This window comes from Numida meleagris, chromosome 2 (assembly GCF_002078875.1).
Source record: "Numida meleagris isolate 19003 breed g44 Domestic line chromosome 2, NumMel1.0, whole genome shotgun sequence".
Lineage (NCBI taxonomy): Eukaryota > Metazoa > Chordata > Aves > Galliformes > Numididae > Numida > Numida meleagris.
In genome coordinates this window covers 110,638,046-110,665,277 of record NC_034410.1, presented here as the reverse complement: position 1 = coordinate 110,665,277, position 27,232 = coordinate 110,638,046, and the positions used below count along the sequence as shown (strand labels likewise).

General features: G+C 39.0%; 1 protein-coding gene and 1 long non-coding RNA gene across 2 annotated transcripts in view; one reads left to right on the top strand and one right to left on the bottom strand.

The window, feature by feature from the left end:
• Window positions 3,039–4,351, bottom strand: LOC110393537. The gene is made up of 2 exons (XR_002435030.1): window positions 4,142–4,351; window positions 3,039–3,464 (listed from the first exon to the last, which is right to left on the bottom strand). It is a non-coding gene; the product is annotated as an uncharacterized LOC110393537 (long non-coding RNA).
• Window positions 3,636–27,232, top strand: part of NSMAF (neutral sphingomyelinase activation associated factor) — a 37,755-nt gene continuing 14,158 nt past the window's right edge. The window contains exons 1-17 of the mRNA XM_021386463.1: window positions 3,636–3,849; window positions 13,242–13,331; window positions 13,426–13,504; window positions 13,604–13,671; window positions 13,759–13,795; window positions 16,739–16,789; window positions 18,204–18,275; window positions 18,657–18,704; window positions 18,805–18,857; window positions 19,356–19,485; window positions 20,452–20,523; window positions 21,361–21,469; window positions 24,229–24,405; window positions 25,265–25,344; window positions 26,702–26,792; window positions 26,885–26,948; window positions 27,062–27,113. Coding sequence (XP_021242138.1) covers window positions 3,797–3,849; window positions 13,242–13,331; window positions 13,426–13,504; window positions 13,604–13,671; window positions 13,759–13,795; window positions 16,739–16,789; window positions 18,204–18,275; window positions 18,657–18,704; window positions 18,805–18,857; window positions 19,356–19,485; window positions 20,452–20,523; window positions 21,361–21,469; window positions 24,229–24,405; window positions 25,265–25,344; window positions 26,702–26,792; window positions 26,885–26,948; window positions 27,062–27,113 — 1,326 coding nt within the window. The 5' untranslated portion in view covers window positions 3,636–3,796. The remainder of the gene's footprint in view (window positions 3,850–13,241; window positions 13,332–13,425; window positions 13,505–13,603; window positions 13,672–13,758; window positions 13,796–16,738; window positions 16,790–18,203; window positions 18,276–18,656; window positions 18,705–18,804; window positions 18,858–19,355; window positions 19,486–20,451; window positions 20,524–21,360; window positions 21,470–24,228; window positions 24,406–25,264; window positions 25,345–26,701; window positions 26,793–26,884; window positions 26,949–27,061; window positions 27,114–27,232) is intronic.

Below are 27,232 nucleotides of genomic sequence, written 5' to 3'. Positions count from 1 at the left end.
GGAACTAATAGAGGTATTCCAAAAGCTTGCCCTTGAGATAACAGTGGATTTCAATTACTTGAAAATCAGAAAAATTATATAGCAGGGCAAAAAAGGTCCATTGAGTTCTTGTAATGTTTTAGGGATGATCTTAAGCTTCAAGGGACAGACAAAGTCAAAGAGCCATTACTAACTTGAATTTCATGACAAGTAGGGTGGAACTCATTTTGATTTTAAAGGCAGAAGGTAAACTGAGTGAAAGTGATCATGACATATTTTAGCAAAATAGGCTTCTCTATTCTAAAAAGAGAAAGAAAAAGCACCCCTATGCTGCCAAACACAGATTGCATTGTTATGTAGCAATGGTTAAACTAACTTTAATCAAGCTAATCTCGGTACTAAAAGCAGGCTCATCATAAAAGCATACCATTCTATATGAGTTAATTAACCTCCTTTCTGCATGGGCTAGGCCGCAGCTCAGTAATTTAAAGCTAACCTAGATTTCCTACAGAGAACAATAGACTCATTTTTAATTAAACATACAATAGCAAGTTATCTTGATGCTAACAAAAGGAAGCAGGGGAAGCTTAGGTAGACTGTGTTAAAGTCACATTAAGAGCACTTCAAGGATTTGAAAAAAACTCATAATAAAGGGACATAGAAGAGTAATATAAAAGAATAAAATCACAAAGCCTGCAGTACAAAATGAAGTAAAAAGAGATATAAAAAGCAACAAGAAAATATTCTGGGAATATATTAGAAGTGCCCAGATACTTACTTAAGTTTATCCTAGAAAAGAATTAAGAGAAGAAATGGGTTAAAAACTATTTAAATAATATGTGTTTAAGTTAATAGGGCCTGAAGAATTTGGTTTAATATAGCAAAAATAATGTGAATTATTAAAAGACTATGCAGATTCAAGGAGCCCAGAAAAGGATAAAATGTGTATAAGGAAAGCACAACGAAAGCAATCTAGATTAATTTTAACCCTGAGAGATATTCTAAAAAAATGTGTTCACATAGGTTTGTCAAGAATAAGTGATCTCACACTAATCTAATGTCCTTTTTTTCAATCAATTTCCCTGAGTCAGTAGAAAAACAGGTGTCATAGATCTTGAGTTTAGAATAAGTCAAAGACTGTCCCATGACAGTTTTATTAAAACAAAAAGCAAAGTAAATACAATTTTCATGAAATACAGTTTTCATGAAATCAAAACCAGAAGGCATGCTCCTTGCAAAAAACAAACCTGGAGAACATTTTCAGCAAGATCCCATAAGGATATATTGTCATTTCTGCTCCACTCAATTGTCCCTTTAATGATCTGCAAGATATAACAGAATATAAATATGTAAAAAAAAAAGTTTTTCACCAACTTGGGAACTGTAAGACAGAGTTAGAGCTCAAAATCAGTTCTGTTACTTGGATAAGTATCTAAAAGTTAGCAGGATTAAATCATCGGGGCTAAGGCAAAATGTTACACCTGAGAATACAAATGCACAGTCTAAAAATGAGAGAACTGGGTGGCAATACATTAGAAAAGGTTTTCAGCAGAAGTAAGGTTTTTGTCACAGAAGCAATCACAGAAGCAAATTATTTCTGGGATGTACTGATAGAATTTGCTCTTACATCTAATAATGTAATAATGTAATTCCTACACTCTAGCTGGTGTTGATGTCTCAGCTGGACTGCTCAAAGAGGTGTTATACCTTAAGGTAAATGCAAAAATCATACTGGAAAATGCTAGAGAAGAGCAGTAAGAATAAGTTATTTAATTAATGTAGTCTAGGAAAGTGAGCAACATTGTTTTGTCTATGAGAAGATAATATACATATCCACACACAAACACTTGTGTAAATGAATATGCATACATTTTAACACACACAGTTATAAAAACATATGTGAATATAAAAAATATGTGAATATAAAAAATGTTCATTTTTATTGGGAGTATGACAAGGAATGCAGCAAGAAAATTCAAGTTTGATACAGGACAAATATATTTTCATGCAGGTAAGCATTGTTGCAATCTACATACAAGTCTTGTAGCTTTCCTTCAAATAGGTGTTTTTATAAATCGATTAGACAAACATTTCTTTGTGAGTGATGCTACTTTTCAAATCGTGATCCACGGCCTCCTTATATTCTGTGAACTACTCCAGAGAGGTCCCTGAAAAACAAATACGCAAAGCAAACCTAATCTAAGCATATACAACTGTTCTCATATTCATGTTCATGGGTGCACAAATTGAAGATGTTTGAAGAACATGGATCAACATATATCTGAATCTGCCTCAGTGCAGAGATTAGATTAAACTCTTGGGGCCGACAAGCCTATAATTCTTTTTATTCCTGTGTGAAAAATCACATCCCCTCTGCAACTCAATTTTCTTTTACTTAACAAAAATGCAAATAGTATTTTCCTATCTCACAGGGGACTGTGTCAGTACATGCATTATAGATTGCTCAGACACAGAGGCAGTTACATGAACTAAAGCATTCAGAATTTTATTCAGCTCTCCTCTATGGAGGTCTTTTAGGTTTTGAACATCTGGCTGAAGGATGTGGAGCTGCTGGAATAGGCCCAGAGGAGGGCCACAAAGATGATCAGAGGGCTGAATCCCTCTTCTACAAAGAAAGGTTGAGGGAGCTGGGCTTGTTCAGCTTGGAGGAGGCTTTGGGAGACCTCAGCACAGCCTTAAGTACTTAAAGAGAGTTTATACGTTTATAGCAATAGCACAAGGGGGAATGGCTTTAAACTAAAAGAGGGGAGATTGAGGTTAGATGTTAGGTGGAAATATGTTACTCAGAGGGCAGTGAGACACTGGCACAGGCTGCCCGGAGAAGCTGTGGATGCCCTATCCCTGGAAGTGCTCAAGGCCAGGTTGGATGGGGCCCTGGGCGGCCTGAGCTGGTGGGGGGCAGCCCCGCCCACAGCAGGGAGATGGGACTGGGTGGGCTTTAAGGTCCCTTCCAACCCAAGCCATTCTGTGATTGCATCATCTCCTACCTAGACAGCATCTGTCACATCATGGGCAAAAGGAATCTCACATCAATTGCATTATATTTACAATTATTTATTTAAATGCAAGTAAGTAAGCTCTTTTGATATATAACAAAGAGTACATAGCATGAGCACGTGCAATTGAGAAGGCTTGCAACAGAAACCTCCACAAAACTGTCACAAAACACTCACAGATGCTAGAGCTGCACCTAATAACGGCTCTGAGTAGGAAAGCCTTCGGTCAGCCCTACGCAATGACAGGTGAGGCTGAGGGAGGTTTTCAACCCACTTTGTCCTTTCCTGTGCTCACCCCCGAGGAAGTACACTGAATGCGCCCGGTGGACAGGAGCAGAACCAGGCTGCTTTCATGCACTTAAAAACAAATTTCGGTGCAGGCTTCCCGCCACCCTGGATGCAGCAGGGACGCCGGGCCCGCCGTCACCCTGCTCTCGCATTTCAACAGCCAGGGTGGCACCTCCGTATCTGCAACAATAAAAACAACGCGGCGTTAGTTTTGAGGAAGAAGAAGGAGGAGAGGGAGCGATGTGAGCGCTGCCCCTCAGAAGCCCAGAGGAGGCCCCGAGCGGCCGCAGAGACGCCGCAGCCCGGGCGAGGGCGCAGAGCCCGGTGCCGGCAGCCGCCCTTCCCCTTCCCCGCCTCTCCGCCCGTATAAGCGGGGCGGGCGGCCCTAGCCGGGCCCGCCAGACCGGTTGCCTCCTGCAGGCCGCCCTACTCTCCCCGCCTCCCTGAGGCGCGGCGCGGCGGGGTCCGGCCCGGCGTGGCGTGCTGCGGCCGCACTGAGGCCGGGCGGCTCCATGGCCTTCATCCGCAAGCGGCGGCAGGAGCGGGAGCTGTACTCCAAGGAGAGGTGAGCGCCCGGCCCCGGCCCCCCAGGCTCGGCCTCGGCGCGGGAGCGGGCTCCCACCGGTCCGAGGGGCGCGGGCCTGCGGGAGGCCCCAGCGGAGCGCTGGGTGGAAGGGGCGGCTGGGGTGCTCGCCTTCGGCGTCCTTGTTACTGCTGCTTTCATCGATTGCCCCGACTTGAGGCTGAAAGGGCTGCAGGTTAAAGCTGGAAAAATAGAGTTGCGTGTAAGCTCCTGTTTTCGGTTTTGCTCGTAGCGTGGAACGCCTGTTGCATTGTACATGCTGTTTATTATTTACCTGAACGTGCTGATCAGCGTATTGTCAGCCCTCATGTTACAGGCTCCCTGGCAGCTCCTAGAGCACTAAATGCAGCTGCTCTTCCTGCCGACTGACTGCAGTTGCTGTGTTGTGTTCCTGTGACTAACTGAACCTGCGAGCAGGCCGTACCACACGTGCCTGTGTAAATCCTGAATGCACTCTTTATTTTTAGCCACTGACACAGTTATTTTTTTACGTGCCTTACCTACATCTGGCTGTCAAAAAGCTTCAAAGCCCCTTCTGATCTTCATATTACCACGAAGGAGAGCTCTACTAGGTAAGAGTAGTGTCTCACTGCCCTGGTGGGCTCGAGTGCTCCCCAGTTGTTGCCATGCTGTAGGAGGCAGACCCCCCCCCCCCCCACTTCCTGTGAAGGAGGAGAAGGATTTTTAATTTTGAAGTCAAACATCTTAAGTGTAGGGAATGCTAGAACCATAACTGTTAGCTCTGCTCAGGGCTTACCATAACTGGTCTCCCCTTCTTCAGAAGCTGAGAATTGGCAACAACTCATCACACGTGCTCCAAAGGTCCAGGAGGGATCTAAGTTTCTCCTAAAAGCACTGAAAGTGAAACCAGCATAACAGTGTCTGTCAGTGTTGCTGATTTTCAGTTATGGAAAGTTCCTTGGAAGCATTTTAGGATCTTCTGTCTTATTTGAGTTTGCAATTTTGAGGATTTCGTGGAAGATGAATTTTGTCATTGTTTGCACCCGCAGCTTTTCCTATCTCTATATTTGCAAATTAATTTCTCTGTTTCTTCAAGAAGATACATGTATCGTCTTGATACGTGTAAAACAAATTTGCATATATTTTGTACTTTATATCAGCTCTTTTTCCCCCCTTCTCTTCCTGTGCCTATCTTTTTTCAAAAAAAGGAAATCTTAAAAACATTTCTTAAGCTCTATTAAGAGCTTTTGGCTCTGAAATATTGAATGAGAAGTATGTAATCCTGCCTCTTGTTCTCCTTTTGTGGCAGACCTGCCTTAAAGCAGCACGGAGAAGTTGTTTACTTCTCTCTCTTGAAGGGGTTGCGCTGAGAGCTTCTCTTTTAGCCTTGTTGGGTACTTGTTGGAGGGACGCTGGCTCCTGCCCCAAAGCTTCTCCTGACTGAAGTAACCTCCATGTACTTATTTCATACTGAGTTGACTGGGACTTGAAACTTTGTGGTAATAGTGTTTCACACGTGGGTTTATTGTTTGCTGTTTGTTTGTTTACTTTTATAAAGCAGTATGTAAATGTGTGAGCTGTGGAAGTTCTGGTTAAGAGTACTGTGAAACAGTGAGTAAAAAGTTAATCTTCTTACATAGTTGCTTTGGGGGAGGGAGGGAGGAAGGAGGACCAGTTCTAAGTGGTAAGAGAAAAACCCTGAACTAATTAGTTGGACTGAATTAATATCTGATTACATAAGCCTACTTTTCTGCCTGTGTTATTTTCTAGGAGAAAACAAGGTAATTCTAAAATGCCTTGTTTGTACGCTGAGAACAGAGAGGGGGTTTTCCTTTAAATAAACCAATCTACCTACTGAGTTAATTCTGGCAGCAGTTTCCCCTTCAAACATACCTATATTAGTAGACATCTTTTTTCACTTTTCCTAAGTGTTCAGAGTTTAAAAAAAAAAAAAGAGATATTGTGTCTCTTCTTAATTGTGTGCATGCATACCCAATGCAACCTTTAAAAATAGCCAGCGTTCATGAGTAGGAATATATATATTTTTTTCCCCAATTAACTTTAGTTTAGAGAATTGAAATTAAGTGATGCGATGTTTTGCTGAGTTTGTTGTTCTCTTTACCTTTTGAGTTCTTGGCTCTGCTGGCTGTGTGCCCAACCACAGGTGTTTCTAACACTTGCTACATGGGTCATTTATAAATAGACCTGCTGGTTCACCTGCTTGGCTTCCTGTTGCTGGAGTTGATCTGTTCTGCCGCAAACATCACTCATGCAAGGTGATGTACTGGCAGTGTGTAGGTCCTGCAGGTTCATCTGTGTGGTGGTTGCTTGGTGTTTTGTTTTGTTTTAAATCTGTATCCTTATCTTATCCTCCTGGGACAAATGGAGGCTTTTATTCAAACATCAGCAAATGAGTCCTACAGCTGGCCTACAGATGCTCTGCTCTTAAGAGGAGATTTGCTGTTAGAGCTAGTTTAAGTAGCCATAGACTGCCACTGAAGTGGGTGACCTGCTCTGACCTTGGCAATGTACTTCCATTATCAAGACTGTGCTTCCAGTATCTGGTGAAGTGACTGCCCTCCAGTCAGACACCTGAAGGCATTGTGCCCCAGTGGTTTTCCAGCATGTACAATGAAGTGATGGAAATAGGAGCAATAGAACGATGCAATCACGGTTAAGAAATTAAAGCAGTATCAGCGGGCTAGTTTCTCTTCTGGGTGGTATAAATAGAATTTTGCTGAGATGTGTCCCTGCACGCTTGTTCCTGTGTCCGCTTAGAACTGGTTTGGTGCTTCAGTTGGTGGGTGACATTGGTGTGTAAAATAAACGGTGAGTTGGTTGGTTTCCTTTTGCTGTTGTTGGGTTGGTTCCCTCACACCTTAGAGGGTCTTTTGCTGGAGCTCAGCTCAGTTCATTGAGAACTGAAGCATAGAAGGATGCGCACATTAAGCAATATAGCAGTAAAATTCTCAAACACGATTAAAACTCACTCTACTGGGGGGTATTTCATAGCATTTTGGCAGGACTTGAGCATTTGAGGTTGGTACAACAAGAATTCTGCTTTTGGTTTCAGTGCTGTATACTTTGAACAATGCTAGGAATGTTTGGGGTGTAATTTGGGTTCCCAAAACTTGTGTTTAGGAGATGACATCATGTGAGGTTACGCTTTGCTAGTGTTTTCCTGGTACTTAGCATGCTGCCTAGTTTTTGTATGTGTCTTGCGTGTGTTCTTGACTTGTATCCCTCAGCCCTTTTCTGAGTGGCAATTATATGGGCTCTTTTATGAGAAAGTAAAAAATAAACAGAAAACCAGAGTACTTCACTGCTTTGTTTACCAACCTCACCTGTGGTACGCAGTACTCCTGTAGATGAACTAGATTAACGTTTGCTTTCCTTGGCAAGGTGCTTGTGCTTTGTTTTGTTCTTTTCCTGTAGCTACTTCCACATTACTTCCATCCGGATCTTTCAGATTTTCTTAATATTGTTTTTCTGGGACAACACAAGAACCAGAATATGAAAATGTCTTCATCCAATTATATTGGCACGTTTTAATTTACATGTAAGCATAGATACTTTCTAAGCTCAAACAGTTAAAAGATTAACTGTTTGCTCCACAAGGTTCAGTGGACTCACACCAGTGGATGTGGGTGGTTATCAAGATGCTCTGATGCAAATGCTGTTAGGGCTTTTAGTAAAGTTCCTTCTTTTAATCTCTCCTGACTGCTTCTGCTTTTGGTCTCAGATGGAAGGTTTGCATTAAATCTGAGATGTAGCAGCTTAAATGCCCTTCCACCCACCACAAAGATTAAGACTACTGATCCATTCTATCCTGGAAAGTGAAACTGCTGCTTTCTCTGTGTCTGACCACACAGCTGCCCACCAAGCAGAAGGGTCTCATCTCTGGCCACGTTGTTCTTGTCACAACCCCTTCACACTGCATGGTCTCTGGTCCTTGTTGTTCCCTTCCCTGAACTCATAAAGGTTATTCAAGCGGGGCAAACCATCCTGGGGAAACTCCACAGCTCTAAATGGAAGCGTGTATTCTTTCCTAATCTGATGGTTTCTTCAATTGGAAGTGAGTTGTCTCCACAGCTTTAAGCAGACTGTGGGGCGTAGGAAGTTGGCAGGCTGGGTTGGACCAGTGAAGCTATTAAAGCTTATGTTCTTCAAATTTTGAAATGATCAAATGCTTTATGCACGTAACATTTTTTTTTTGAGAAGATTCCTTTCAATCTTACTTGCTATTGGCAAGAGTTTGAGGATAAAGACTAGACTGCTAAGAAGCTAAAATACAAGGCAGTGAGCATCTTTGAAACTCTCACTCCATAGAGATATTTTAACGACATCTGAGCTTCCTTTGAAAATTTCCTTTGCCCATCTCTGTCATTTTCAAATTAATATATTGCCTCTTAAAAGCAGTTTAATATGTCAAGTTCAATATGTGAAGAAGAAATAGTAAACTAACCCAGAAGAAATGCCTGTGGCTTACTGACCGTATCAGTTTGTTGTGAGCAATTAAATAGCACGGTAGCCACAAAGAACGTGAATGTAAGCCTGTGAAATATGTCTGTATTATGAAGCCAGCATGAATGTATCCTACAGTATGCTAAGCTGTGAGTTTTACTGCTTGATTTCAAAGGTTTTTGCATCAGCAGATACTTGAGTTGCTTTCCATGAGCATTTCAAGAGAACATGTCTTCTTAGAGAAATAATATCTTTAATAAATGCTAATGAAATCATTTGTAAGTAGGAAGTTTCAAGTAACAGTTGAATTACGCATTTTGAAAGTGGGTTAGAATGAACCTCTTGCTGATGATCACACAACTACCTCAAACTTCATCCTTTTGTGTTTGCCTGAAACTATGAGAGCAGCAGCCACATACAGAAGATCCTTTTTTTTTTTTTTTAAATTTAAAAACGAGTGTTTGTATTAAAACAAGAACTCTTTTTTTTTTTTCCAGATACTAATTCTTGCTGATAATTTGAAAAGAAAAAAAATCATTTTAGGTGTGGTGGTGGTGTGCATTTTCCAGTTGATACTTCCTGTTTGTGGTTGAACTGGGCTTTTTTTTTGTTTTGGTTTGGGTGGTTTTTTTTTGTTGTTGTTGTTGTTTTTGGATAAGATATTGCTATGAATAGATTTTTCGTGTTTTTTTTGAGTGTGGTGTCAAGCCACTTACATTACTTAAGTTGTCCGGTACTTCTCACTGGAAGACCTTGTTAACATGTTTGCCTGAGTGATTGCTGAGGTTGAGTTTTGTTTTGGTGTTTTAGGGTCAGACTTGAGGAAAAGGGAGGGTAGGCTGGGAGCAGCCGTGCGTGGTGTTAGGTAGCTTGGTACTGGCTTTGTGTGCCAGGCTCTTCTGCCAGGGCAGCATGACAACTCATGGACTTGCACAGCATGGACAGTAGCACAGCTGCTCAGTGGTTTAAGACCAAAAGAAGTACAAATTCTCCACTAACATGCTGCTTGTTGGTATCTTATGCTGGGTATCATTCTCTTCCTGCTGTTTGGTTTTGATTTCCCTTTTCCTGCTCTCTCCCTTGCCATACACAGAAGAATCAAATTACTATTCTAGATGTGTACCAAACATGCATACAATCCTTGTTGTAGGACTGTGCGACAGCTGATAGCACATAAATTTTGCATGTCAGTATCTTGATACCACAAGTGTCTTTAGAATACCTTCTTTAGTTCTTTGGAAGACAGTCACGTTGCTGGTTCATCTGAAGTCCATCTGCTTCTCTGCATGTTGAAGATCCCCCTTGCTGTTACTGTGTAGCTGTTGTGCTAGATTTCCTATTTTTTGGAGGGCCTTCACAACACTGTTTACCTACTGATGCAGCATATCTGGGGGTGTTGTTTTCCCTTGTTACCTGTAAATACTTGCTAAACCTCCTGACAGTCCTGAGATAACATCCTATGTGGTGATAGCCCTCATGAGAGACCCTACTGATACAAACAGTATTAGTGGCTATGTCTTTTGACTTATTTACATGAAGAAAGTCTGTTTTGTGAAGGTAGAAGCTGTGACTGTTCTATAATGATATTTGATGAAACCCAATTTCTCTTTTTTTTTTGAGAAATCCATAGATCACTAAAATAGACAAATGAAATACAAATTCTTAGGCTATAAGGACTGATAAGAGTTGAAAAAAATCCAGGTTATTCTTCAGGTCATGCTTCATAATTTCAAGGTTTGTTATAAGTAGTAACTTTTACTGGTCTAGATTTGTAAGTCAATCACAGTCGGTTGAAATACAAGTTTGAAGATTTTGGTATCTAAATAAAACTTAAAGATATATTAACTGAAATGGAAGTGGAGAGGAACTACAACTGAAGGTCAGTAACTGAAAGACAGAAGAAGGAAAGGAAAAAGCAGAAAGCTCCAGGGAGTTGGAATGTGCTGGTAATATCTTGGAAGAGAGTAAAATAGAGCTTGATCTGTGTAAGCATGCAGACTCAAGGAGGAAGTGTGTTTCATCTTAGCTTATAATCTCTTAAGTGATATGTTCTTTGGTCCTGGTGAAACAGCAGTGAAGTCATTTGAGGAATACTGTATGGCTGAGAGAGGAGGAATTTCTGAAGGGTGCAGTTTTTATGACAATCTTTGGAGACATTGTAAGTTCATCTTGATCGTAGCAGAGGCCTTAGCTTAAAAATTGATGATTGTATGTTCAGGGACTTGATGTCTGGGCTTGTCAGTCTGCTGAAATGACTCGATAGCCTGAAAATATTAAAGGAAAAGGCAGTTTGGGTAAAGGGACTTGCCAGTAGGCTAACAGCAGGAAGCATACGGATGCTTGGAAAAGGCTGCAGAACCAGCTGGAAGCTTTTGTGAATGATGAGGGGAAAAACAAAATGTGGCAAAATGTGCTTGTCCTAAGACGGCAGAACTGAGATCAGAAGGTTGCAGTGCAGGAGGCTGCTGGTCTCCAGCAAAGCTTTCTTTGTAAAACTGAGTAGTGAGTAGTCACGTGGAAGAGATGTAAAGAGACTAAGACTAAAATGGTAGACTGGATGCTGAAGGTAAATAGTGCATTTTAAAGGGGGGAAAAAAACTTAGTTTCCTACGGTACCTAATTGAACTCTTCATAATGGCTGCGTTTATCTTGAGTTTTTGTGACTGCCTTGGACGTTACTGTTTCACAGAGACATCAGATTCAGTGGCAATGAGGGTAATGCAAGGGGAAGTAGACCTCAAGTCCTTCCCATTTGGCCCCCGCTTCTGGCTTTGGGAAGGTGAGTTGGTGCAAAAGCTGAGTATGAAGACAGAGCGCTTTCTAGGTAGAGGAGAATCATCCTGAAATATTTGAAAGAAAACTCTCTTGGCTTATGTATTTAATTTTATGTAAGTGTGTTGGGGTCACTGCAAATAACGTAGCCAGTGTTTTGATGTAGAAACATTGCTTATCTTGGTTATATGACTGATTCCTGCACTTGTTAAAACCTTAAAAGGAAAGCCTAATAAATGTGTTGACAACAGGTGTATTATGAAAGACTATAGAAATGTGTGGAACTTCACCAAAGAATAGGTGAAGGGAAGACAAAGGAAACAGTGTAAAAATGGAGAATTTCAGAAATTGATTCTATGGAACGTGCCTTACCGTTTGTCTTGAAAGAAGATTTTGGGACCACTAACACAGTTGGTCTGAAGGTGATTGTGTTCAAGAAACATTTAGATATAGCGTTGAGAGACATGGTTTAGTGGGGTTATTGGTGGTAGGTGGGTGGTTGGACTGGATGATCTTGTAGGTCTTTTCCAACCTAGCTGATTCTATGATTGTTTGCTATGTCCGTAGTGTCAGTTCCCAGATGAAGTAGTAGAATATTTTTCAAACAAATCAAAGGTGTTTAACTTCTTAAAATTTAATCACTTCAGCTTGCGGATACTAAGCAAAGTGTATAGGCATATATATATTACAGAAGGCAACTGATATTATGTCTTCTGAGAAACTGAGTGAAGGCAAAGCCCTAAAACTCCATTGGAAACTGGAGATATTCAAGAACTTTATAGTACTAGCAGTGGAGAGACAGGCTGATGTGTATATACTGTTGTAACTTTTATGTTTTCTTAATGGCATTGTAAAATACTTGTTTTCAGGAGTGGAGGGGTGTCGATAAAACACTAGACTTCTTGAAAAAGCAGCAGAGAATTAGGACAGTGTCTTTGACATGGGGTTATTGGGAAGAGAAGCAGTTTTGAACATGTAGATCCATTGCTACTTGTAGTTACAGCAAACCTTTGTTATGTTCTGTTTGGTGTAACACAGTCACAATACAAAACTTACGTAAACAAGATTATTTTTCTAGTATGTAACGTGCTTTCTTAACAAGCAGACTGTTTAGCATGTAGTTCATTTAGTGAACTCATGACACGCTTACTGCATGCTATTGAAATGTGAAATACTGCTCTGGGGATGCTTGGCACTGATCAGCATTGTCACAGGCGTTTCTTGTAAAAACACATCCCGAATCCATTACAGAACTTAGCTCAAAGCATGGATGTGACTAATGGTAAGTACTTCTGCCTGTCAGGGCAGCCCCACGCACAAGCAGCTGTTGTTCCTGTGACTGAAGGACATAAGATACTTCCGCTCCTCCTGCTGTGCCAGTACTCAGTCATTCCCTACCACTGAAACTCGTAGGTGAGCATGGCTTCGCCCTGCTAGTAAATCTCAAATTACTTGAGGCAGTTGTTTAAGCTATTTAAGGATGTAGGTTTGCATTATACCAAAGCTAGCCTGTTTGTGTTTACCTTGTGAGAGTGTTGGCATGACAGCAGTCCTACAGTGAAATGTCAGACTTTTTTTTTTGGTTGAGGTTTGTTTATTAGTCCATAAACAGACTTTCTGTGCATTTGAGCAAGCACTGGTACAAAGGAAGTGCAGAGAAGTGGTTGGAGAGGAAGGTAATGCTTCGCTAGATGTTATCCTTAGAGTGATGCAGCCGTGTTCTAAAAACCACGCATGCGGTTTTCACTTAACATTTTAAACCAATGTCACTTGGCTTTGCTTCAGGAAGATTTTAATTTCTGTGTTCCTTGCTGTTAGTTCCTGCTCCACCTCTTGTGTCACCACATATTTCAGATGGCTTATGCTGGTGCGGGTTAAATGAATTATTATTCTAAAAGATTGACTGTGCTAGGATAGCTCACACCTGAGACGTGAGCAGCCTGAAGTATGTAACTTTACATCTTTTGGAGGAGCATCAGGCGGTCATCTTCTTGTGCACACAAATTTTCCACACAGATTTGCTCTTTAAAAGAATTAATTCATTCTTAAGTTGAGGGAGGAGCAGGGCACCGATAATGGTGAACGTTTCCCAAGCACTTGATATATTTTGTTAAGAACGTCAACTGTTCTATGGTGTTCTGGTTTTGAAGGAATAATTTGTATTTATTTGTTTGTAGGTTTTCACTGCTTCTTCTTAACCTGGAAGAATATTACTTTGAACAGCACAGAGCTAATCATATCATAAATAAAGGTTGCAGAGATGAAAGGTACGAAAGTTTTATATTCATTCATTTACAGGAAACCTTCCACTCTCATCTATCTCCAAAATATACACAACTGTTTCTTTATTGTTTCCTCTAGGAAAATCAGAGGTTCTCTAAAAATCTGCTCAAAGTCAATCATTTTTGAACCTGATGAAAATCTCCAACCCATTATCAAGGTAAGCAGTGCAACATTACAGCATCTTGGGAAAGTAAGATTGCCTTCAAGGAGTACAATTTATGTGTACACACACGTATGTTTTTATTACTTGCCACAGATACCACTGAGAGACTGCATTAGTATAAAAGCACCAGAAGACAGTGAAGCAAATAACCCGTTCTTATGGTATGTGAATTTGAGGTACTGTGTATATGCACTTAACTCTTTTTAAAGCTGAAATGTCCATCTCTAAGTGTCTTATTTACATTTTAGGGAGGCATCTGGAGGGATTTCTGTTGTGTGTAATCAGGTAAGAGCTGCATACAACAGTCTCAGTGTATAAATGTGAGAGGTTATGTTCTTTAACGGTGTGTTTCTCAGAGCTGAAATTCTAGGATGAAAAATTGACTGTAAACAAAAACTTAACATTAATGTGAAGCTGTTGATGCTGGAAACTTTAAACTGCTAGTGGCTCTATTAATGGGACTACTTCGATAAAGGGAATTTTCTGCACTGTACGTATTATAATGGAGCTGAGGGCAATTTTAGAATTGAATAAAAGAGAGTAGACTGATCTTAAACTGGTTATTCATCATCATTCTTTAGGACTTGCTGCAGTTAGATATAGTTTTCTTCTTTCTATAGCATGTATTGGTAATGGCAAAGCCATCTTAATTCTTTAAGTTCAGTAGAGTATAATGTTTTCATAAACTGTATGTCCACCAAATCATTTTTAGTAGCTATCCTGAATCATGGATTCAGGTTTCAGTCGTGAGTTGCAATTGACTTGAACGCGTTTGTACTTAATGAAAACCACCAGAATATACTTCAAGCTTTGATTAATTGGAGCTGGTAAGTGTTCCAATGCTTGAAAATAAAAAGTTCATGTTTTCATTTCAGGAAATAACAGAAATGAGGTGGGAAATACTTAAACATTGTAGCAAATTTGTAAAATTTCTGTTTAAAAAGACTTGAATTTGGTAGCTTTGCTCAGTTAAGTGCTGTGGCAGTCAAAAAGGAACTCAAGCATTTAATTTTATTTTCACTGGAAAAGTTTGTGACCTGTGTTAAAGTAATCAGTACACTTAATTTCATCTTGAAAGTACTTCTCTGAAGAGTACTGTGTAGTTAAGGCTCATTGTGTTCACAGTATTTTGTTTATTCAATGGCTTATTTTATTTTTTTTAAAGTATGTCTTATTATTCCATGTAAACTTCCAGGTGATAAAGGAAAAAAATAAATCTGAAGTGTTGTCTTTAATGTCATTGCTCTTTTTATTACTCAACCCTGTATCATACAAAATTCATGTATGTTCTGAAGAACAGATGAGTATTAAAAAAAATTAGGAAAAAAATTACTTTTAAAATGGTAAATATTGTTAGTACCCCTGTGTAGAGTATCAGTCATCCTTTGTCAGTGGGGAAATGTTCTGAAATGTTTTGATGATACATGCTGGTATCTTGTATAAAGGTACGTCAGGTGTGAAGTACTTACAGATTGTATTCGTGATAAATAATGTCCTCATTAGGAATGTTTTTTCTGAGTGGAATTTCTGTCATGTAGGAAAGTGCACATATCAAATAATCGGATCATCTTAAACATGTTTGCCTCTTTTTTTCAGGCTCAAAATAGTGTTAATCCATAGTTGGACAAGAAGCTTTGCTTTATGTAACAAGTAACTTAAAGGCTAATAGCTATATAGTACAGTAAATAGAAATAATTTGGGATTACAGGAACTTATTTTTCAGTAGTTTTTCTTGAGATGGAATTGGAGAACTTTCTTTCAAAATAGGAAATTAATACAATATGCTAAATTTTTTTGCTCTGCTTCTTTTATGTTTTTTGATGTGTAATGTCTACTTTTCCCACATGATCTGGAATTTGGGGCTCTCAGTGTAGAAAAATATTTAATTATTGTACAGTAATAAGAGCTGAGTGTAAAGCACGTGACTTTTCCTTGATTTTATTTTCCTGTAACCTAGTTCAGGTCTGTAAAAGCTGATGTCAGATTAAAGGAGCTAATTATTATTTAAAGTAGCACTTACAGGGGCATGCTGAGCATACCATTTAATTTCTTGTGGCTTGTCAGTACTGTGAGTTGTGTGGCAAAGGCCAGCTTTCTTGCTTGTGGGTCCTACTGCTGTCCAGGCAGGCACTGTCCTCTCGCTCTACCGTCATTTGCTAGGCCAATCCAAATATTTGCTTTTAGCTTTTTGCTTGCCTTTGGGTGCAGACCCACAGGTCTTTTACTTGCTGTAAGAAGCAAACCGGGGGATGGGCCTAAGCAACCCCTGTGTCTGAAGTGGGTGGATGTCTGGTGTGTGAGAAGGCCATTGGAGTGGGCAGGTCTCAGGCTTGCATTGGAGCGAAAGACAATTGGTCATGCAGTCTATTGTGTTTTGTGGAGCTCAGACCCATTTAGAGTCTTACTCGGGTCAGAGATTTTTAGCAAGTATGAGCCTTTCCTATAGATGGAGCAAAACATGACTTGTTTTTTGGCTTTTGACATCTTCTGGACAATAAATGATAAGGTGATCATCTACGAACTGTGAGAACAGTTAAGCCTTTCTGTAGGGGCTGTGAAGAGAAGGAACTGAAGGAGAGCGGTTTCGTGTGTGGGTTTTTGAGTGCAGGATCCTCTTCAGATCTGGGAGTAGCGTCAAAGAAACAAAGCTGCTCAAAAGCAAGCTGTAAGATGGGAAAGAAAACAACATTCGTAGCTGTTGGAACTGGAAGCAAAATGTTTGACAGTAGAAAGAGCTCATTTGAGAAGGCTCGTGCAGTAGTCATGGAGTGAGGCCCCTCTGTGAGAAGGGGCATTCCCTTCAGGGCAGAACCCTAGGGGCATAGGCTGCCAGAAAAAAAAAACAGGCTGAAGTATTCTGTTGAATGGGGTTAGGCTGGTGGCTGTGCTTACTGCCTTCAGTTTTGCAGCTCCTTGATGGTCATATGATGGGAATAAAAACTCATTAATTGACTGTCGAAGTAAGCCTGTGAAATGCCCTGAACACTCGTCCCTTTCACAGCAGCTACAAAAGGTCATTATTTTTTTGCTTTTCATCCAGGGTAACTAAAGCAGGATGTTGCAACTCAGTATTTTGGTTGCTTAAACAGTGTTCTTAGCTTTCTCTATCAGGACTTATGTTTATTATCCCTGTTGGGAGGAGAGGTGTTATTTTGGGTTTTTTTTGGTGGGTTGTTGTTTGTTAGTTTGTTTTTGGACAAAAGCTCTAACAGTCTCTTGCTCTTTCAGGTTTTTCTCATTAAAGAAAGAAATGTTATTGCGCCCTATAAAACAATAAGAGTAAGTATACAGTTTTTCACTGTTCTTAGCAAACTAATATTCTGCAAAGACCAATGCTCTCCATTATGGAAGAATAAGATAACTGTAATTTGAGGAATATGGCAATAAAACTTCAAAATATATGTAATTGTGCATATTAGATAAAACTAGTGCCTGAATTCTTCCATAATGCATACGTGATACTTTTTGGAATATGTGCTACAGACTTGTCTCTTGCTAGTTACCTTGATGTGCAGCTCTGTGGGCTCAATAATCAGACAGACAACTGGCTGCTTATATTCAGTGGGCATCTCTTCTCAGTTTTAATTGACGATTCCCAGCTGAATGGGTCACAGTTCAAAGAAATTGCAGGTAAAGTTTGCTCACGGCAGAAACCAGAGCTTGCTTCTGTGGCTTTCTGCTCAGATCGTTGAGTTTAAGGCTTCAAGGTAAAGAAATGAGGGGTTTTCATCTGAAATGGGAGGTAGATGAAGATACAAACACAAAATGGAAAATGCAGATCAGTGTCTTGAAGTAGACTTCCTGATCACTGTTTTAGAAGTCTAACTTAAGAAATAACGGAACCCTACAGAATTGCGTCAGTGCAGCTTTATACTATGTTCAGGGGTTTTCAAGGGATCCCAGCCATCTCTGCTGTAGATGAGTCATGAGTAAGAGTTACTATCAGCTGATCTATACGCATTTTTAACATGTAAGTCAAAACCAGAAATATTTTGAAATGACGCTTAGGAGAGCTGGAGAAACTTTGTGGAGGAAAGTAATGAGAACATTGGTTGATGTTCCTGAGGTTTTCATAAAGGAATAGTCCAAACGTGCAGTGATTCTATTTGGAATGATTCCAGTTTGATATCAGTTGTTTTAAGGAGAATGATTCCTTATAAAGCTTAGTCTTTCAAGATTTGGTGGCCTGGAATATTTTGTATAAAAAGGCATGCGTTAGCTGTCTAAATGGATTGTGTCATGCACAAGTCAGAGCACTTACTAGTTCTATATTTACACCTGATTGAGTGGGTGCCAAACCTGCTAGTGGCAAGGAGGTTGGAACTAGGTGATCTTTAAGGTCTCTTCCAACATAAGCCTTCTTATGATTGTTTGATTTGCATCTATATGTGGTATTAAACTAGTGAGAGTATGTACTTGTTCTACACTTAAAGATGTTGGTGTTACATTAAATGGAGTGCTTCAAAGCTGTTATGTTGTATTATATTAGTAACTGATCAAGGACTGCACAAGGAGGCTACCACAGGGAACTTAGATTTATAAAGATAAAATAAAAAACACAACTAGTTCTGCATAGGTCTTTCAAATGTATACTGCAACTAATGGAAGCGTCCTTTGACAAGGTTTGATTTTAATTTTGTTTCATTGTGATGTATTTTAAACTTATTTGTAGTAAAAATGCTTTTGATTTCAGGGTAAGACAGAACACCTATTCCAACTGGATGTGGCCGGGAAACTAGGAGATGTTGTGCAAACTCTACATCAGGTATGCGTTTATCACTGCACACTTTTCCACTGCATCTTTTTTGATATTTTATGTGAAGCTTCCTTTAAGTATTTTTAAGTAACTTTTTCTCAAAGTGAAATTCTTGGAGTATCTAGTTTTTTAAATGCAGCAGTTCTCTCTAGCTCTAAAATCTGTTATAAGCTACTCTCATTAGCTTTTTACTACGTAAGGTGATCGTATATAGCCAAATAAATTACTTGACAATAAAAATGAGTGAATGTATTCAACTTTAAAAAGAAAGAATAATAGCTTTTTTTAGTACTCTTTTAGTCAACAAGAATGCTAATGCCCTCCTAGTTGCTATAGACTTTGAGCTGTGTGAGACATCAGTGCTGTTTCACTTAGTTCACTGTCCTTTAGCTCTACAGGGCTTCTTGTCTGGATAAGATGGGGGATCAAGCTGCCATGGTAAGTATCTGATTATTTCAGAGTATTACTGTTTCTAATGAAATTCTGATTGCATTTCAATCATAGACCATGTTAATCTGTTTTTTTCTTTTTGCATTAGATAACTGCTATATTGCAATCCCGTTTGGCTAGAACTTCATTTGATAAAAACAGGTATCTTTCTAATAACTTGTTATGGGAAAATGTTTTTTACCTGTCGGTCATTTAGTGTTCGGTTTCATTACATAATAGGTGCTTCTTTGGGCAGCACAAGTTGTCTAAATTGGGGATTTATCTTTTTAATATTCTGAACAATTTGGTATGGAGGATAGGACATTCTGTGTCGTGAAGATGTATGTGTTACTTTTTTCATTCTTTTCCTCTTCAAACTGTTCTGTTTTTCCATGAATTTGTTCCAAGTTAGCTATTAGTATATGCCAAATAAAGCACTGATAAGACAATTTTAGTAGTGGGTTACTGCTCTGAGAATGAAACAGAACATGCAACTTTCCTTTCTGCACTGCCAGTTAGAGTTCTCAGCAAAGAACTTTCTTCGTGCCTAAAGCATCCCTGTTCAGATGTGCCAAATATATAAACTAACCTGAAGGATTTACGAGTAGCTCTGTATATGTAAGAACCAGAGGTAAACTTACTCCCTTTCTTCACTTGTAGATTTCAAAGCATTTCTGAAACGCTGCGTATGGAATGTAAGGCAGAAATGGTGACACCACTGGTGACTAATCCAGGGCATGTGTGTGTTACTGATGCTAACTTGTACTTCCAGCCTCTTAATGGATATCCTGTAAGTGCCTCGTAGGTGGTCTTGCATATGGTGTGAGCGCACTGCTCCTCTAATGGACAATTTCCATTTCTTGTATTATTCCTCTTAAATGCACGTGGAGCACATCTCCAGAAAGGCTATTTTCATTACTGATAAAAGGTCCTTAGTTTTCCTTTAATTTATGCTGCTTTCTTATATTCAGTACTCTGAGGTTTTATTCTGAGCTGATTTTCTTAAAACTGACCTCTTGCTGACAGAGCATAAAATATCCTTTGCTTGTTCTCCATTCATATTTTAAAATAACTTTCTGTAGCATATAATTTACAATAAGTTTCTAATCTTACTCTGTGGTGCTGTTCCTGCCTGGTGAGAGTTTTCATTCGCTTTGTATTAGCTAGGAAGTTTTCTGGTAGTGGTTTTCTGTAAATCTGAACATTTCTTTCCCTAGTGGAAAACTGAGTCTGTATCACAGACTTATTGCTGCTTTGGAACTGTGTCACAGAAATAGCAGCAATAGTCCTAGCAGGTTTCTAAGATACAAAAACATGTCCCTCCAAGTAAAATCTGTTTCTAGCTTATTGTGATGGCTCATTATGACTAAATGCCGTTCAGTTTCTGTCCATGAGATGGCACCATCGGCAAATGTCTTGCCCACTAACCCGATGGTTTCCTTATTTTTAATGTAGTTCTGTGTGTTCTGCTCATCTTTTGCTTGATTATTCTTACTGGCAACAAATTTGGGTGATGATGCGTTGTTATTTATTCTCAAGCTGCTTTGCAACTCAGACAAGAACCTACAGCAAAGATGAACTTCTTTTTAAGTAGCTGCTTAAAACCACTGACTGCTAATGTGAAGTGGATGGATGTAGCTTTTGTATTGCTCCTGTCTTTAGTTCAGAGAAATTTCAGGTTGACTGGAAAGGTTAAGGTAGAAGAACATATATCTCCATCTTTTCTTTTCCATCCCCTGCCCCATTCCCCCTACAGAAACCAGTAGTACAAATAACACTGCAAACTGTACGCCGCATCTATAAAAGAAGACATGGTCTAATGCCACTGGTAAGCTCAAATATTTTTTTTAACATGCTGTGTATATAGTTATTTAAATGGACTGGTTGAAATTGTATGCAGTGTTAGGCAGTAGTTTTAAAAACTGTGGATTATATAGCGAACAGCACTGAAAAATCCTTTCCAATTTTGGGATGTTTTAGTTCCCTATGTTGTCAAAAAGATGAGAACAGAAAAAGTAAATTCTGTCAAGGGTGAAAAACTTCCTTCATAAGCAGCTGGTGTAGGGGGAGAGAGAAGGGAGTACCTCCAGGAAGCAATTCATTCTATTTATCTCAAACACCTATCTTAGGATAGAATGAATTGCCTTCTCATGGTGCATTTTCTCTCTGGATTGATTGATGGAGGGAGTCTGATCACTAGTTTAGATTGAAACTAATGTGGAGTGATGAACCGCTGCTGTATGTGACTGAGGGATGATGACAGTGCTGCGGTGGAACCTCAGTTCTGTGCTTTCAGTGTTTACACTGAAATTTCAGACTTGAACAAGACGTCTCAAAACACATTTAAACTAAAAAAAAAAAAAATTAACTCTTGCCTTGCTCCTTTCACTTACGCTAAAAAAAAAAGTGCATTACCTGCCCTTAAACAAGCTAGGTAGTGCCTGTCTATGAACAGCTGTTAATCTGTTTGCTTGGTTGGGTGTAAATTGAATATTGTTATGGTTGGAAGTAGGAAAGATGAAAATATTAGACTTGCGTGTTTGCAAAACTACGACTGGCACTAAGTTTTGGCTACTAGTAACTGGAATATTCTGTAAAAGCATGAATGTTATAGCTTGTTAGTAACTGCTTTCAATTTACTTTTTCCCCCTCTTTAATTTCTAAGGGACTCGAAGTGTTTTGCACAGAAAATGATATATGTTCTGACATCTACTTGAAATTCTACAACTGTCAAGATCGAGATGAGCTCTATTACCTTATTGCAACATACATAGGTTTGCAGCATTTATTTCTTAATGTAGTTTGTAGTTCCTCGCAAGGAGAAATTAGTCTGGATTTTTCTCTCTTGATTTTAAGAATTACAAGAATAAGCAGATGTAGTAGCCCTAAGAACAACTTTTAATAGTAAAGTTCAAAATGGATGTTGAAAAGTTGCATGTTTTCTTTGTATTTAAAGAGCTGGGTATGAAAGTTGAGATAACGTTATTCAAGTAAAACTGATTCTTTTAATCTGCAACTTCAAAAAAAGAAAAAAACTTTATCTTCAAAAGAAAAGAGTAAATGAGATCCATTTGGCTGAATTGTGTTGTGTATGGATGGATTCCCCTCCTGCCTCATTAAGTCTATGTAAAGAATCTTAGAATCGTTTGAGTTAGAAAGGACCCTTAAAGGTCATCAAGTCCAGCTCCCCTGTGATGAACAGAGACACCTACAGCTAGATCAAGGGAACATCTCTTGGGACAGAGCATTCACCACGTCTCTGTGCAACCTGTTCCAGTGTCTCATTAACCTTATTGTAAAACCCTTTTTCCTTATATCCAATCTAAATCTCCCGTTTTAGTTTGCAGTCATTTCCCTTTGTCCTATCACAACAGACCCCACTAAAGAGTCTGTCCCCTTCTTTATTATACCCCCTTCTTTAGATTCTGAGAGGCTGCTCTTAGGAGAGACAAATGGCTTTTAAGTGTACACACAATATCTGAACTTTCCTCAGGCTCAGCAACAGATGATGAAATCTACCCTTCTGAAACAGTTACATTCTTATTTCTATTAAGTCCTTTATTCATTACTTCCTAGAAAGTGAATGTATCTTATGCAGATCATGAACAGAAACATTCAAAAATGCTATCACATGAGCTGAGAAAATGCAGAGAAAAGACTATTTTTTTCCTAGAATGCTGCTATGACTGAAACATTGGAACTTGTGTTTACTGCCAATACTGAAAATGTTCATGTAAATTTTGTACTATCTTGTTATTGTACCAGGACTCTAGTTCTCTTTTAATGAATTTGCCTAAATATTGGTTAACATTTTCCCCACTTCATCAAAGCTTGGAGCGTTCTCAGAGGAAAGTGGAAAATCCACAAAGGAATGTTCACTTACCTTCAGAACCGTTTTAGTGTTTTCACTTTGTTACTGAAAGGGTGGTAGATTCTGACATGACTTTCTCTGTTACTGAAATAATGGCACACTGTTGCCCTACATCAGACATAGTTTGCTGGAGAACTTTATCATCTATTTTTTTTCCAAAGAAAAAATTTCCAAGCGTAGGGACTGATGAAGTCAAAGCTTCCAGTTCAGTGGAAATTTCTTTGAGCCTAGCTGTACTTTCCAAAGAGGTCACTGCATTCCTATTTAAAAAAAAAAAAAAATGTCCAAGAGAGCGGAAGAGTGGATAGTGTTTTGTTTTTTCATTCCCTTCTGAACAGTCCTTTGGTCTGTCTTGAGGAACTTGTTGAAATTGGACATTAGGAAACAGGCCCAACCTCTTTTTAACTTCCAAAAATGTTTCTAATGTCTCAGTAGCTGTCGCTGACAGCGGAAGGTCCTTTCTTCAAAGTTGCTCCCAATTTCTATTTGCAGAATTTCAGGTACTAAGATGGAGATTGGAATATGTCTTTTCCATCCTAGCTAAAACAGGCCTACCCCATGCTAACTTGGATTCCTTTTCTTAGCAATTCTAGTGGCAATATTTGAATAATTTTGTTGTTCTGTAGAAATCTCAATTATTCAGCTTCTGAATACATTGCAGCTTTCAGCAGCAACAATGGTAAGAGATATTTAAAGACTTCAACTAGGAGAAAGAGCAGCCAGTAACAGAAAGGGAGTAAAACAAGCTTGCAGAAGCATACCAGAAGTATACCATAAAACGTTTTTTATAGCAAGGGTGTTGTTTTACTGCGATTACTTGATGAGGAAGCTGACTGGAGGGCTTCTTGCCGTGGTTACAGTCTTTCAGTTCTGCTATTTCGGGCACTTGTCAAGGTGCTGCATCGTTAGCATGAATGGTTAGGACCAAAAAGCACATTTCTATTGCTAAATCTGCAACTCAGAGGACAAAATTAAGACAACAAAGAAACCTCTTGAATTTCATGTTAAGACTGAGGTGCAGAATGAAATCAACATTCCTGGGTCGTTATATGGTGAAGAGGCATATCTTTATTTCCTGCCACTGAATAGAGAGTAATGCAGTGTGAATTTCTTGAGTCCTTGCATACTGCTTCAGATTGAAGCTTCGGGTACCTCATGCCTGTTTTCTTGAGTGGTAGTCAAGTTGTATGTTCCAGTAGTCTCTCTTTATTAGTTGTTCTGAAAATGGACTCTGTTTACATGTATGGCTCCTTGCTGTATTGTCGGTGGGCGTTCTTAGCTGACCAGTAGAAAAATATATTTAATTTTGTTTCCTAGCAGAGATGCTTTTAGAAACTCTAAATCCACAAGATGTCTGTTTACCAAGAAAGCTGTTCATGGTCTGCAAATATTTTTCAATATCTCCATAAGCAATCAGGTTCTTTCCCATCCATTGTTTCCGTGTTCAGTTTTAATACTCTCTAGGCCTATCTGACCAGGTCTTACAAAATGTATGAAGTATAGCAGCTATTGAAACATAAAATCACCACTTAATTCTAACTTTTTCTTTTAAACTACCATGCCATTAATTATTTTATAGTACCTTGAATAATGTTAATCTCTGTAAAATTTAATGAGTGTAACTCCAAATCTCAAAGCCCTTAATGTTTTGTTTTATTTTAGAGAATCATATTGCGGAGCATACAGCTGAGAGTTATATGTTGCAATGGCAGCGAGGACATATATCAAACTACCAGTATCTGCTTCATCTCAACAATCTGGCTGATAGGAGCTGCAACGATCTCTCCCAGTATCCCGTATTTCCCTGGATCATAGCAGACTACTGTAGTTCAGAGTTAGGTATGTGTATACAAGAAGACATGTTAGTGCATCATGCTTGGCATCTTGGAGGGAATTAGGCATTAGGAACATGTTAACGCTGTATGATGTTCCAAGTATATCTGGATGCACCTGGCATTATTGACCTTGGATGTTTTCCTGTGCGCTTACTCTTACTCTGGAGTTCAATGGAGAAAATACCTCAATTGTTCCCCTTCTTCTGTTTAAAAAATTTCAGTTTTCAGTGTGTTTTGCATCTGTTCAGTCACTTTGAAAATTTAGTAGTACTGAACATTCAAAGACTTCTTGTCATTCTAAGAAGTGCATAAGAACCTATACAGTGACATTTCCTGGCAGATTTTTAGTATTTTAAGTTAAAAAGAAGCTAACAAGGCTTGTGTCTAAGTACGCTTCATGCTTAAGGGCCTTTTTTAATGTGTGTTGGAAGCTTTTTCCTTTTGAGGATTGTGTTCCCCTAAAACCAGTGGAGCAGGGGAAGCACCTACTCAGATACTGCAATCTGACTGTTTGGTGGGTTTGAACTGTAGCATGCTGAATAGAAGTAGAAAGAAGACTATACTGGCTAGCAGCTGATAGCATGTGTATTGTGTCAGATGACGTTAGTTGCAGTAGCTGTCAGGTATGTACAATCACTAGTTCTTAAGCAAGAGATTTGCAATAAGACTACTGGGAAGTAAGGATACGTGTATGCACTTACAGTAAGAATTTATTCTTTTGCAGTTAGCGGGAAGAGAAAATAATTTGGGTGTTACTGTGGATTTTGTTGTTGTTCTGCTATTGTTAGGATGTTTTCCTGTTTTTAGTATTGACCAGAACATATTCCTTTCTAGCAGGAGCAATTCATGGTCTGTTTTTTCAGATCTGACAAAACCTGAAACATTCCGTGACCTTAGTAAACCGATTGGTGCCCTGAATAAAGAGAGGCTGGAGAGATTATTGGTATGTATATCTTCAACTTTTACAGCACTTTTTTGGCCTTGTGCATATTGGCAATGGAAGAAACTTTGTCAAGCAACCTTTGGGAAGTGTGCAGATCTGTGAACAAACTGTTAACCTTATCAGAAGCAAACTTGCCTATGAAACTTCATCGCATTTGTTTTCAGTTTGATTCTTACCAGTACTGATTTTGAATTATTTGAGTCTAGTTTCTCTCTCACTACCATTGTATGTATTGTACCTTTAAATGTTCTGCATGTTTGGTTGTTTTTTTTATAAAACCACCAAGTCATATAACTCCTATAACTGGAAATACAAAACTTTAAGACCAAAAGATTTAGAAGTGTAATGTAAAATATGTAAATTCATTACGCATGGCAAAGTGGCAGCAATGCAAAGTATTTCCGTTTTAGAAAAACGTAGAGTTTGAGGGAGTGTGCTTCAAAGGGAGGGAATATGGATCTATGGAGACTGGAGCACCGTGAAGTCTCCACATGCAGATAATAGTGCATAAGTTTCTTCCATTTCTCAAAATAAGTAGGCATTCTTTTTCATAAGCAGTCAAATATGCAATTAGTGAAGGTCCTCAGTTCCTTTGCTTTCAATTTGTTGTATAAAATAATTTTCTGCTGGGGCAAGTTAACTATTCCCAAATCATTTACAGAATGTATTTCGTGTTTTGGAGCCTCCGTTAGTCTTTAATAAAGCCTTAGAAAAGAAAATACTGCCAGACTAGCTGCATTTTATGGACCAAAAAAAAGTACTTTAAAATCATAAATGGTTCTTGAAATTCTGGAGAGTACAAGTATGATCAGTATTACGTTTTCAATAACAATAAATAAAGATTTCTTTCTAAGATTAGACTGTTTCCTCAAACTGCTAGCTGTCTCATACTTACTGCACTAATAGGCTTTTTATTTAGAGGGTATTTAGAGTTTTAGGGATAACCTGTAAAAGGTTAACTCGGGAAGGAATGTGCCAGGTTGAGTTCAATCAATATGTTCTTCCATAACCTTAGTAAACTTCACGTGAAAGGCAAAAAGGGAAGTCTTTGTTCATGCTGCTTTGACATTATATCACTGCCTTAGTGTGTGGAAAGTAAGAGAAGAAAAAAGCTCAAGACATGATAATTCTGGGTGATGAGTTATAGCAACCTTTGTGCCTTATTGATTTACTGATGTGATTAAATCTGCATGTTTATTAGTGCCTAGCAAGCGTTTTGTCTTTGAGAAAAAGAAACGTAGCGGGTGGCCCTCATCTCTCCCTTTTTTTAATAGATCTATAGAGATGGTGAGTGCAATTGTGGAAGAAAGAGGGAGCACTGATACTAAACAGACCTCTCTTTCTTCTTATGTTGCAGACACGGTATGATGAAATGCCAGAACCTAAGTTCATGTATGGGAGCCACTATTCATCTCCGGGTTATGTTTTGTTTTACCTTGTTAGAGTTGGTAAGATTGCTTTTACGTGCTCTCTGTTCAGACAGTTGCCTCAGAAGTGGGCAAGGTTTGAAGAAAAGTGATGCCTTTTTATTTCTCTCTAGCTCCGGAGTACATGCTCTGTCTGCAGAATGGAAAGTTCGATCACGCTGACAGAATGTTCAACAGGTTTGTTTACATTTTGTCTATAAGTAAGTTGCTGTCATTTTAAACTAGGCATCAAGGGTGTGCAAAGGATTGAAAATGTTTTCTAACAGATGTGTAATTGATATGTTGTCTAGTGTTGCAGAAACCTGGAAAAACTGTTTGGATGGCGCAACTGATTTCAAAGAGGTAAATGGCCAGAAAATGAGTCTAAGCGCTTGTGCAGAACTTTTCTCAGGTGTCTCCTGTTGATCTTAATTCATTTATATTTTATCGCAGCTATTGAGCGCATTTTACAAATCCTTTCA